The sequence below is a fragment of the Notechis scutatus genome, chromosome 1 (assembly GCF_049901735.1).
Source record: "Notechis scutatus isolate UNSWTSFEM ecotype Mainland chromosome 1, rNotScu1.2, whole genome shotgun sequence".
Lineage (NCBI taxonomy): Eukaryota > Metazoa > Chordata > Lepidosauria > Squamata > Elapidae > Notechis > Notechis scutatus.
This window is the reverse complement of record NC_142009.1, coordinates 257,086,256-257,099,064: the sequence shown is the minus strand read 5'-3', so window position 1 is coordinate 257,099,064 and position 12,809 is coordinate 257,086,256. Positions and strand designations below refer to the sequence as shown.

General features: G+C 36.9%; 1 protein-coding gene across 9 annotated transcripts in view; it reads left to right on the top strand.

Moving 5' to 3' along the window:
- NAV2 (neuron navigator 2) overlaps window positions 1–12,809 on the top strand; it is a 599,301-nt gene that overhangs the window by 523,414 nt on the left and 63,078 nt on the right. For all 9 annotated transcript variants that reach the window (XM_087951112.1, XM_087951110.1, XM_087951111.1 and 6 more), the window contains one exon: window positions 6,457–6,595. In XM_087951112.1, coding sequence (XP_087807238.1) covers window positions 6,457–6,595 — 139 coding nt within the window. The remainder of the gene's footprint in view (window positions 1–6,456; window positions 6,596–12,809) is intronic.

Below are 12,809 nucleotides of genomic sequence, written 5' to 3'. Positions count from 1 at the left end.
AGATGTCCTTGTAATTGGTCTGATATCTTTTTAGTTGTTTTGTGCTCATTCTACGTTTATATATTTCAGCAATGGAAAACCTCTTTATCAGTCAAGGGCCACACTTTAACCAATTTATTTGATCATTTATTTATTGGTTGCTTGCTTGCCAGAGAATGCTGAGATTTTGCAGTTATGCAGATATACTACGGTATTAAAAGGGACAGAGACAAAATAATTACTATTTTTCAAATAAATTTCAGGGGTGTGATCTTAGAGGACCTTACAGAAGTGCTAGGGCTTGGGTTGCTTTGCTTCATTTATATCCTGTCCTTTAAAGAAGTTGGTTTCTTAGACCAGCCTTCCATATCCACTGGGCATAATGGCAAGTGTAGTCCAATAGAATCCACCTATTCTTTTTAACCAGGTATTTGTAAGGTAATATAACTAAGGCATTTGTGGAAGTTTCATGCCTCATCTGAACAGGGCATTACAATCCTCATTTCATTTTTTTAAATGCCAATTAATAATGTCACATTCTTTTCTATAAGCATGCTTACAATTGTTATTTATTATGCTCTTGCTTTAGGTTGTAGATAATATCATTTAGACAAACTATTAATTATGTTTATGGCTGAACAAGATTTAAAAGGCCTCATAAAAACAAGAGATGATAAATGAGTTGTAATCAGGCACTTATAATGGAGGAAAATAATAACTTGTTACTACTCAGCAGTTTTCAAATGCATTCTTCCTTTATTGCATTGCTTTAAAAAGATTTCCTGTTAAATACACTGAATTCATTCCTTAATAAACTTAAAAAAATATATTCTATGATCATTATACTTTTGTTGCAGATAGATAGTCCACAATCCAATAGATAATGAATGAGTGTAGATAGGATTTCTAATCCACTTTTCACTGATGAGGTCCATCTAAGGTCCATTTCAATTAGCCTTTGACATCAATGGATTGATAGTAGCATTTCCTCTCAGGCAACACTAACATTCAATATATTGGTGAAGTAAACTAAGAAGGAGGCAAATAAACAGAGCAAGCTGCTTAAATTATGATGATCAAATTATTCTGTGGGAGGAAAACTCAGAAAGAAGGATCCATCAGTGACGTGATGGTACTGGGGATGGGTTTATTACTTCAAGGTCTATACCAGGACTGTCAAACTCGCGGCCCAAGGGCCAGATGCGTCTCGCACTGGCCACGCCCATGCCCGGTTGAGTGAAGAGGGGGAAAGTCCCAGTATGTCACGTGATGCCACCGTGATGATGTGAGTTTGACACCCCTGGTCTATACCAATAGATAGCCAAAGTGAAAAAGTGCTTTTTTTTTTGCAATAAGATCAAGAAGCTTTATGAAAAAGCTGATACGTGTTCATCTGTTGATTGCCCCTTGTAAAGCTTTCATTATTTAAATGCATCATTTTTAAAAAAAATGTTTTAATAAACTAAGGGAAGGTTACAAAACAGGACCTTTTGATTTTAAATCTCTGGTGATACAGAGTTTTAAAAGATAAAATTATTATTCCCCTAATTTATTTTTTCAACATGAAGCAACATGTCTTCATTTATCCTGCAGGCTGATGGCACAACTTTGATAACAAATCCTGTTCAATTGCTGGATATCGTTCTTGGAATTCCTCATACCATGATGTCAGTATTGGGTGGAATCCCAAAGGGACACAATGGAAACAAATTGTTTTATGGTATAATTAAACATGCTTGGTAGCCTTTTCCTTCCTTTAAAAATTCTTTTTTATGCTGTACTAAAAGAAGCGAGCAGCCAATGTTTTAGAAAAAGGGAATTTACTAAGCAAATCCCCAGTTTGAAATGCAATATGAAGTTTTTAGAAAGAACAGATTTAGAAAGTTACCAATGTCACAAGGTCTTCCTCTCTGAAGTGTAAGATAACTTTTGTGGGAGTTTACAAAGCGAGTTACTCTCAAACTCTTAATATATTACTTAGTAGGTACACAAGAAAGTGCCTTCCACCTCATTCCAGTTCAGTAAAGCCCTTAAAAGCACCTGAATGTCATTCATTCTTGGTTGGGAAGAATTTTTGAAAAATATATATACCTGACTATTTCTAGTAGATATATACAAACAAATCATTAGAGTGATGATATTTCTCAGAAATAACTATGAGACTTTTGTACTTGGTTTGTAAGTCTTTGAATAGTTGCTGAGAAGTAACATTTGACTGTTGGAGAATAGCATATATATATTCTTTAAAAGTATTGGCTTTATTATCCTATCTTTCTGAAGAGGCTGAAATCCTGAGGATGGCTGTACCGAGCAGTGCTGAGTTCGGTAATGTTCATAATCAGCCATCACAAAAGCGATTGCGTGCAGAAATAATAGACTTTTGAAAATTGTGCTTGTAAGTATGTTACCGGAAATATGTATTTTGCATAATGTACTTTTAAATATGTATTCATATTAGATCTAGAATTTCATGATTGTATATGTATATGTGGAGTTCCTCTGAATATAATCACCAGCATTTATTTTTCTATAGTATTATGGGAAAAGTAAATTAGGTGGCTTCAATCTAGGAAAATCCTTCAGTATATCATTAATCAGAATATAGTTAATATTTGGAGGCTGCTTGTGGGGAAATCATACCAGGCTAACACTTTCCAAGGCATATGCTTTTCTTTAAGTCTGATATCAGCTTCAGAGTTTGAGGGAAATGAGATTTCTTGTGATTATGGTTCATAACACCAGGAATTATTTGTTTGTTTGTATGTCCTCTTTTTAAAGGGTTGGCTCCATGCAGACTCATGGGAGTTAATAGATAACAAGCATATTAAAATAACCAAAATGAATTATAAATAGAAAATTTTTCACAGTTCATGGAGAGCTTGTTAACATTTATTTAAAGAAACTATCTTTCCTCTCACATTTTAACACCTTATTTTCACAGAACATATATCAGTAATTTTTTTTCAATCTTTTTAAAATTGTGTTTTTCCTTAGATAGAATATGAGGCAGATTAAGGTGTCTTTAAATTAGGTTGTTGGTTTGACCTCCAAGCTTGGCAATTGGTTGCAAATGTTTCGTCACCATTTGAGGATACATCCTCAGTATGTTTTGAGTTGACAAGCTCAGCGCTCAAATCAACAGCCCAATTATCAATCCAAGCTACTAATATTCAAACACATTTCAATGTCTTTAAATACCTGGTTTCAAGTATCCAACATAGGTGTCATTCGATTGGTCAACTGAGTAAAAGGAAGTTATAGCTGAGTAGATTTTTAGGTTTTTAATTGCCTTAGCTAAATTGCAATGATCCTACCTTTGCTTACAGAGTCTGGAAAGCAAGAGTTGAAGAGAGCTATTATATTTCCTTTTTCTGTCTTTACCTTTAAACCTGAACTACAGGGAGTCCTCAACTTACAACAGTTCATTTAGTGACTGTTCAAAGTTAACAACAGCACTGAAAAACGTGACTCATGACCTTTTTCACACTTTTGCAACATTCCCATAGTCACATGAACAAAATTCAGATGCTTGGCAACTATGATGGTTGCAGTGTCCTGAAATCACATGATTCCGTTTTGTGATCTTTTGATAAGCAAAGTCAATGGGGAAGCCAGATTCACTTAACAACCATGTTATTAACTTAAATGTAATTATTCACTTAACAACGGTGGCAAGAAAAGCCGTAGAATGGGGCAGAACTCACTTAAGTGTTTGACTTAGCAACATAAATTTTGGGCTCAGTCATGGTTGTAACTCAAGGACTACCTGCAGGGGTGGGATCTGACAGGTTTAACTACCAGTTTGGTGATTTACGATGTGCTTTCCTGCACGCTGCGCATGCGTGTAAATCTTTGTCAGCTTGCTGCCTGGACAGCTGAGCAGCGCTGCGTGCAGCAGCATTTGAAAAAACATTTTTTTCCTGCTTTTTCAATCGCAGCTGTGCCTCGAATGGCAGCTGAGGTTGAAAAAGCAGGAAATAAAGGTCAGGTAAGAGCCCAAGCAGGCAGGTGGGCCAAAACAGCAGCAGACATAGAACCGGTTCTATGTCTGCTGCTCTTCAGAGCTACCAGTTCTACAGAGCCAGACAGAACGAGTAGAATCCCACCCCTGACTACTTGTACTGAAATGCTGATGCCTAGGAATTGCTCCTCCCCTCCAAAAACAGAAGAAATTCAGCCATTTCAAACCATGTAAATCCCAGCTGTACCACAAGCCTGTGAACAGCTGGTCTGCACAAGGTTTTTTGGGTAATGAAGTTATCTAAAAGAACCATTTTCGATTTCATTTATTGAAAAGATGATATGGTTTTATAGATCTATCATACATTTTGTCATCAGTTCCTCCCTCAAACTTCAATGGGATATATTGCAACATAAGCGTTTCTTTATTTCCATGCAAATATCATTGCTAGCTTTGATATATATGTATGTATGTATGTATGTATGTATGTATGTATGTATGTATGTATGTATATAATTTTCCTGTAAGAACGAGAGGAGTTTGCATTCTGAATCAGTAATTGGAACTAGTACATCTGACCAAAATCATAGTCTGCCAGTTATTTACTTAAATTAGTAGCTCAGTCCCAGATCATATTTTCTGAGTTCATCTTTTCCAGCTACTGTTTATGTGTACATTTCATAATATTTCGCAAACAGCTGGGTGAGTGCCTAATAACTCCTTAGGGCTGCCTTGTGAAAAATGAATAAATATTCATTTTTCTCTCTCCTTGTATTTGTATTAAATGCAAAGCATATACTATGAAAGTTACAACAGCATGTGTAGTTGCATTACTTTCTGGGCTACACTCATATGTTCAGGGAACAGAAAAATTGCATTTGTAGTTTTGAACATAGTAATCTTGCCTTTGTACTTGGTAGAAGAGGATGGCAGGCTATTTAAAAATGGAGCGATATGATCATTTGTTGGTTAAAATTTTGGAAATTAGAGCCAGCAGGCCCCTTTGGGATACAACTCTTATCCTATATTACATTCTGCCATTTGAACCTGAATTTAGAAGTCTGTATATTGAGAAGGTTGATGAAAGGGCAGATCCTTCTGTCAAGGACACCTATGAAAGGAGGCTTGCTCACAGGTGCACTTTGAGGGCATCCCTGGGGAACACAAAATGAGTTCCTCTTTGAAGCAGTTCAAAGTTTGCTTCATTTGATACTTTCTGGTTTCTCAATCGTGCCTATCCAGTTCCCAAGGGTACCTTCACCTTGCTCCATGAGATATTTCCCAATCCTGTTTTCTGGTTATAGAATACCATAACTTTAATACATAGGTATTCATGCACCAAACACCCTTAGCAATTATGCATAACTACCCATAAATATTTCTTTTAGTAGTATATTGTGGGAAGCTTATCTGAAATATTGGTAAAATTGGGACAAAGGAAGTGTTCTCCATAATTTCTCAAATAATTAAATAACCAATAGTGACATGGTAGATTTTTGTTACGGAATGCAAGTAAAGAGTTAACCAAATACTTTTTTTATAAGGGAGACAATGCAGAAAACAAAAAAATACTTGTATTGAGTAAATAGTAGGAAAAGAAAGGAAATTGACAATTGGTATACTTAAAAAGAGAAAAATACAGGACGCCTTTGTGAAAAAAAATTATAATTCTAAAAAATAAATTAAGGTTATTTGATGTACATTTTAATAGAAGCCATTTATATGTTATAGTAATTTTTCATACAGTGCTGACTTTAAATGAAATATTAAAAGGTTGCCAATGATTGATCATCTTCTAAATAATAAAAGACGTAATATATTGCTGTATACTTAAGATACAAAACACACAACTATATCAAGATACAGTGATAAAAAAGCAGCTAACTTTATGAGAACTCCAAGTTGGGAGATAGGGTGGCAATGAGGATTTTAAACTATGCTCCCACCCTCCAAAAACAGAAGAAATTCAGCCACTTCAAACCATGTAACTCCCAGCTGTACCACAAGCCTGTGAACAAGTTCCAGGATTGCTGCTGATAATAATAATTAAGATGAATTGAAACTTTGATCCCCATTATTGGTGAGCAGAATGATTGCCTTCAACACAAAATTATGGTAACACAAAATGCAGTACATCTGTGTTCAAAGTTTAGAAACTCTTATTTAATAATTAAAATAAGAACTAATTGAATATTAAAATGACTTCTGGATTGCTATTTTCAAATCCAGAATTATTTTCTTCATTGTTCCCTAAATTGCGGCTTCTTCTCTTGTTCCTTCCAAGTTGTGTAGTAGCATTTCTTTAAAAGCAACCTTATTTTTTTCAGAATATGTCTAAAAAGAAGTGTGAAAAATTACCTGAGATGATTGCTTAGGATTTTCCTTGGTTATGTTGGAAGATTTTGAAAACAGCCTAAACCAAATAGATTAATATTTTCTTAAAACTCTGCTTTCTTGGTATATTGGTAACTGCTTATTTGAGTTATCTTTATGGGGATTCTTTTGTCTCTCTGCAGCTGGGATGACAGCAGTTCTGTCAGCAGTGGTATCAGTGATACCATAGATAACCTCAGCACTGATGACATTAATACCAGCTCCTCCATCAGCTCTTATGCCAATACTCCTGCATCCTCACGGAAGAACCTAGAATCCCAGGTAAGGTTTTCTTAAATTTCAGGTAAATAATAATAATGCTGAAGGCACTCACTACTCCGAGAACTAAGTGTGTTTATTTTCTCATTTGTAACTAATGAGAATAAATAATTGAAGAATGTCAGGGTTGACTTCTAAATACATTTATTAATTAAGCATAGCAACAACAGTTAGAAAATTCTGATGCTTGCTTTGAGGGATGGTTTACTCAGAGAGATGGGACCAAATTAGAATTAGTATGGATTAGAATAATCCATGCTAATGTTCCTACTTAATATTGTACAGTATCTATGTGCTTATATGGCCAATTGTGTGATACATGACTGAAAGAGGTGACAAGGGGTTGAGATTAAGAGAGAAACTACTGAATGTCTTAGTTTTGTTGACTTGTTTTTACTATCACTGGCTCCCTTCATGTGCAGAATGAAGAGTTGTGTCCAATACTATCCACCTGTCGCCAGAAAGAATTGGATTGTTTTAGACAGCCTCCTTTGGATTCTCAAATCTTTAGGAAAAAAAAAATTGAGACACTTCAGAGCAGATTTTGAGAATATTTAGCACTATTTGTACATCTGAAGTCCAACAATATGATGTTAAATGCTTTAATAAATACACAATCCTACTTACACAGACATTTCATGTTTTAGAATTGGCCATACTGTTTTTAGATACATTAATTAATGAATAGAAATGTAGTTTTGGTCACCCAAAGCTCAAGTGTTATCTACATTCTCAGAGGAAACGTGAACACTTGCTATTTAATTAAGTATATTCTGATTTTCTAGACCTGCATGTCGCTACAAGCTAAAAGCAACTTTTGGCAGCTTTTCACAAGTAAATTATATTCTAAGGTTACTTTCTTGTTCATAAAATTTTCATCCAACAGACAACTTATAAAGAATCCTGAATCAGTTAGACGTTTTTAATAATATCTCTGAACTACGGTATTAAAAAAATAAATTGGGATCATATATATTATGTTTTTGTTGCTTTATATATTACACAGATCTTCCAAACAAGGGTGAAATTGTCTATTTCTTGAAACTTACTACTGTATAAATATTTTGTTGTTATTCATTCCTTTCCACACACTAAAAATTACTTTAATAACAGTTCTTGATTTATCATAGAGTTGTCAGAAAGTATTAAATTGCTTTTGTTCACCAGTGTAGGAATTGTGTTACTCTTTGTTCACTTGAGCACATAGCCATGGTTGTATGAAAGAGTTTTGCCTCTGTTTGTAAACTGGGGGTTTTGTTGCTTGAGTTTAAAACTGCTAACACTAAATTCTAAACTTGATGTTCTGTGCCCTGCTTTGAAGCACCCCTCAAAATATATATATTGAAAAATGTTAGAGGCGCAGCTTGCATTTTTCCTCCCATAACTATTATTTATAGAAAATTAAAACAATTTTCCCAGAATTCTCAGCACACCTTTCTTAGCAAATGGAACCAACCCATAAAAAAGTTTCTGCATTGTTCTGATTATCATACCAGTCCAGATGATGAATATGATTTATTGGAAAAATGGCTGCATCTTGATCATTTCTGAGCCTCACTCTGGCAGGAGAAATTGTAGGAGGCCCCTGTTAGTCTCTAGTGGCAAAAAAATCAGGAGGAGTCTGGCGCCACCTTTTAGAGTACATGTTTTATTAAAAGCTTGTGCCTTTTAATAAAAATTGTTAGCCAAAAAAGGGCTGCCAGACTTTATTTATTTTGAGGCACATTTCTCCTGTTTCCCTTTTCTACTCTGTACTTTCCATTTATACACTTTTTGCAAGTATTTTGTCTGTAAATGATGATCCATTTTTCTTCACTATTTCTCTGTGTAATCATATTTTTGTGTGCATTTTTTTTGAGGATCGCATCTCAAAATTCAGAAAAGTACACCAGCGCTGTGAATTCACAGGCTAGTTTTAAAAGTACAAATCAGATAAATTCACGTCAAAATGTGAATCCCATGAATTTCACCTCCATCCAGGTAGTTTTTACATTATAAATAAAAAACAATGTGATGGACTAGGAATAAATAGGAAATCTCTGGGGTTTTTTATTTGTGTGTGTGCCTTAGCTATGAACTAAGTCCATGATGGCGAACCTTGCCACGCATGCCAGAAGTGGTATACGGAGCCATCTCTCTGGGCACGCCAGCCATCACCTGTTGCTCTTCCGGGTTCCGGCGTGTGCATGTGCATCAGCCAGCTGGTCTTCACACGCACGGGAGTGCCAGAAACGGCAAGAGCAGCTCCCTGGGGTGCATACGCACACTGGCCAGTTAGTCTTCACGCACGCATGCGCATTAGAAACCAGATGATCAGGTGGCCAGTGTGCATGTGCGTGCCGGGAAGCTAAGCTTCCAGTTTCTGGTACTCCCACACGTCATGTCAGGGAGCTGCTCTTCCTGTTTCCAGTGCGCTTGCGTGCACTCCTGTTTTGGCACTTGGTGTCGAAAAGTTTAGCGACCACTGAACTAAGTCATCTCATTTCTTGAGAGAATTCAAAAGCTGGAACAAATACATTTAGCAGACTTTTTGTGCTAAATTAAAAGAATCACATGCTAATACCATGACAAAAATTAAGTCTATGTGTCTATAATTCAAATATTAAATGATTACAAGATTATTAAACTATGCCTGTTAAATTACAATCTATAGCAGCAAGTTTCTTTCAGTTGTTCTGCTTCTTTTATTGTTTAACTAAGATAATGGGGTATACTACTTTTAAAATGTGCCTTATGGAGTTTGGGGAGAAAAAAAACAATCCCATGTGAAATAGATAGGCTTTGCATATGTATAACAGAGTGCTTGCTGTCCTTAATACAGAATAATCCGTGTCTATGAATAAAATGTATGTTGAGACTTTTTATACTGGATAGAATCCAATTCTCTTGCTCCATGAATGGAAGGAGCTGCTCTTTGTAGAACAAGAGCTTCATTCATCAAAGGAACCCTCTGTGAGCTTGCTTTCACAGTGTGATTGCATTAGATGCTGACCATTCTGAATTTTCTGCCAAAATATCATTCACATTCTGCATTTAAACCTCCGCCCCCCAATTAAAACTGAAACGAATTGCTACATCTATGATAGAACTGACCATGTTTATTCCGTTTGCTTAATTTTTGTATAGTTGTATGGTTTAGGATGAATGCACAGATTGCCTCCAGTACTTTCATTCCATTTGCAGAAAGGGCCCACATTCTTGGAAAAGTTGTCCTGTGAATGCTTTCTTCAACAGAATTTTAATCCATGGGTGAAAATGTTTAGATATAATTCCTGTCTGGAACGGCTGGGGGAGAGACAGAAGGACTTTTCCAGACTGTTTTGTGCTGCTCATTGGATTGGCATCTCAGATTACATCTTCAAAAGGTGCTTTGAACCAAAAGGTGCCTTGAGGTGGACAGGGAAGAGGTTAGGGTTAGGGTTCACCTGCTGCTTTAAAGTATTACCAACTAGTGTTGCATTTGTTGTGCTCTCACACCTTCTAAAGCATTTTTGGGTAATAGAGACCAAGACCTTGCAGGGTCTGGGACAACTCACCACAGCTAACTCGCCACGGTCAACTTGCCACAGCCAACTCACCACGGCCACAGGACATTTCACTGTAGGACAAGATTCCCACTAATATCGAAGAAATAGTGGAACAGAATCATTAAAGAAAGAGTGCCAAAGGAGGGACAAAATGACATGTGAATTAAAAAAAATTTCTTTAAACTATATTTTAAAATTAAATTGAATTGTTGAATTTTTTGACAATTTGTCCTGTGACAAATTGGCCTTGGTGAGTTGACCGTGGCAAATTGTCCCATTCTGGACCTTGCATATAACCATCATTGTTTTGGAATCTGAGAGTCGCCTTGCAGTTAGATGGGTGACAAACAAATAAAAATAATTAATTTCAGCAATTTATTTAGTGCATTCATATCCAATCTTTATTCTGTCAAGGACTTCAGGAGTATACACACTGTATTCCAAACATCTACCAATGAAGCATTGATTAAGTAAATCTTAAGTTTTACTTTAGTAAAATTGACAGCTGTACTATGTGCTTCCAGTTGTGATTTCCATTGCATCCTTCATTGCTGATTTTGATTTTGGAGTACCCGTTTCTTGGAGGCAAATCAGATGTTGCACGTTGTTAATTTTCAAATAGCTTTTATAAACTGGAAAAGCCACTTTTGGGATGAGTAATTGGAAATGGAGAAGCATGGGCATTTCTGAACCTGTAGCTTCCCTGCTTCAGATCAGCCATCCAGTTTTTTTTTCCCTTAGAAGGACTGCCTATTTTAATTCCCTAGATCCAGACATATTAATTTACATATTAGTAGACAGATTGGCTGCTAATTACCTTTATTTTATATGAACAATATGATTGTTTTTCATTTTTTTTAAATTCAAGGCTTTTGCAGACAAGTAAAGTTAAAGTTTCTGTTTCAACTTTTAAAATAGGCTAATAATTGTGCATTGTTCTCCACTGAAAATTTTTATCTAGAAATCTTAGAGCACTTCAGTTGCCCTGTATGGCACAGAATGCACTGTATGGCACTGAATGCTGGGCAGCAACAACGGGGACCAAAAGCTATCTCCATGCCATGGAAATGCGAATGCTCCATTGGATATTGGGCATCTCCCTTCTTGACCACATCACAAATGACACCATTCGAAAACATTTTGGTATGGCACCAATTATAGAGAAGATGAGAAGGCCGGCTCCGCTGTATGGACATGTCCTGAGAGTAGCACCTTCCACCTTTGCCAAGACTTCCTACCAAGTAGAAATCAATGACCATAGACCTTGCAGGCACCCAAAACAGAGATGGCAAGACACCATCAATAAAGATATGCATGCCATGGGCCTGTGCCCTGTAGACACATGGTGCCCTGACCATGAAAAGTGGTGTTCAATGATCCGAAAAGCAGACCCTGCACTTGCGTGAATATGCTAGCAAGAAGTCTTAGAGCACTTCAGTCCCACTGTTGCCTTGCATTTTTAAGAGAAGATGATGTTGCATTGTAAGCAGCCTGTCAGTAATCTGCAGTAAGGGTGCAATTATAGAATCCTGGTAGGATATCTTTTTAATATAATCTTCCCTTTCCCACTCTCATACAATTTTGAAGTGAGATTAGCAACACAGGATGATACTATAGGATTAGTAGTTTGCTATTCTTTTAGTCTCACTCTGATCTCTTTATGTGAAGTATAATATAGGATAACAGAGTGAGATATTTATAAAGTACACTTTCACCCTCAGCTTTCCTTTATAATAAGCTACGCTTGACAATTGCTTTATTTCAAGCTTCTAAGCCTCTAAACTGCAAAATGGCATCTCCTACCATGGTTGAGGGGACTCTCCCCTTTCTTTCCCCCCATTGGATTAGAAACAGACATGGTTTTGATGGGAGGGATAGGAATGTGTTGATTTCTCATCTGGGTGAGAGTCAGAGTGGGAGTTGATTATAATAAGTGGTAAAGAGAACCCTGCTTGTGGGTAAGAACAGCAGGAGAGGGTCAGAAGGTGGTTGCTGGGAACTCCATTGATACTGGGAGCTAGTAAACTAAAATGCCTCAGTGTGCCTCAGGACATTGGCTGAGAATATTGATGGTTCCTGGGTCAGGGAACTGAGGGCTGAGGAAGTGGCTATTGTTTGGGGGTCGAAGATGGACCAAAGTATTATGGTGGTGACAGGCATGGAGAAATTTGGTGGGAGCCAAGAAATGGGATGCTCTTGAGAACCATGGAATTATTGTCTTATAATATAGGTAGTCCTTAACCTATAACCATAATAGACCCTGTTCAATTTTCATCCAATATCTCACCTCCCTTTATGGGGGAAAGGTGGTAGACAAAGTGGTGGTGTGACAGCTGAAGAGGGCCTTGGAGAAAATGGAGTATCTGCATCCTTTTCAGTCAGGATTCAGACCTGAGTATGGAAATGGCATTTGTCGTGGTTTTGGATGACATCTGATGGGGGCGGGATGAGGGTAGTGCATCCATCCTTGCCCTTCTTTATCTCTCTATGGCTTTCAGTACCATAGGACATAGTATCATTCTGGATTGGCTCAGAAGACTTGGGGTGGACAGCAAAGTTTATGCTGGTTCACATCTTTCCTTCAGGTTGGTTTCACTTGGCAATCATTGGGGAGAAGACATCCATCCCGTGGCCCCTTCTAAATAGGGTCCACAGGTTTGGTGCTTTAGGTTGGTTCTAGGAGGCCCTCA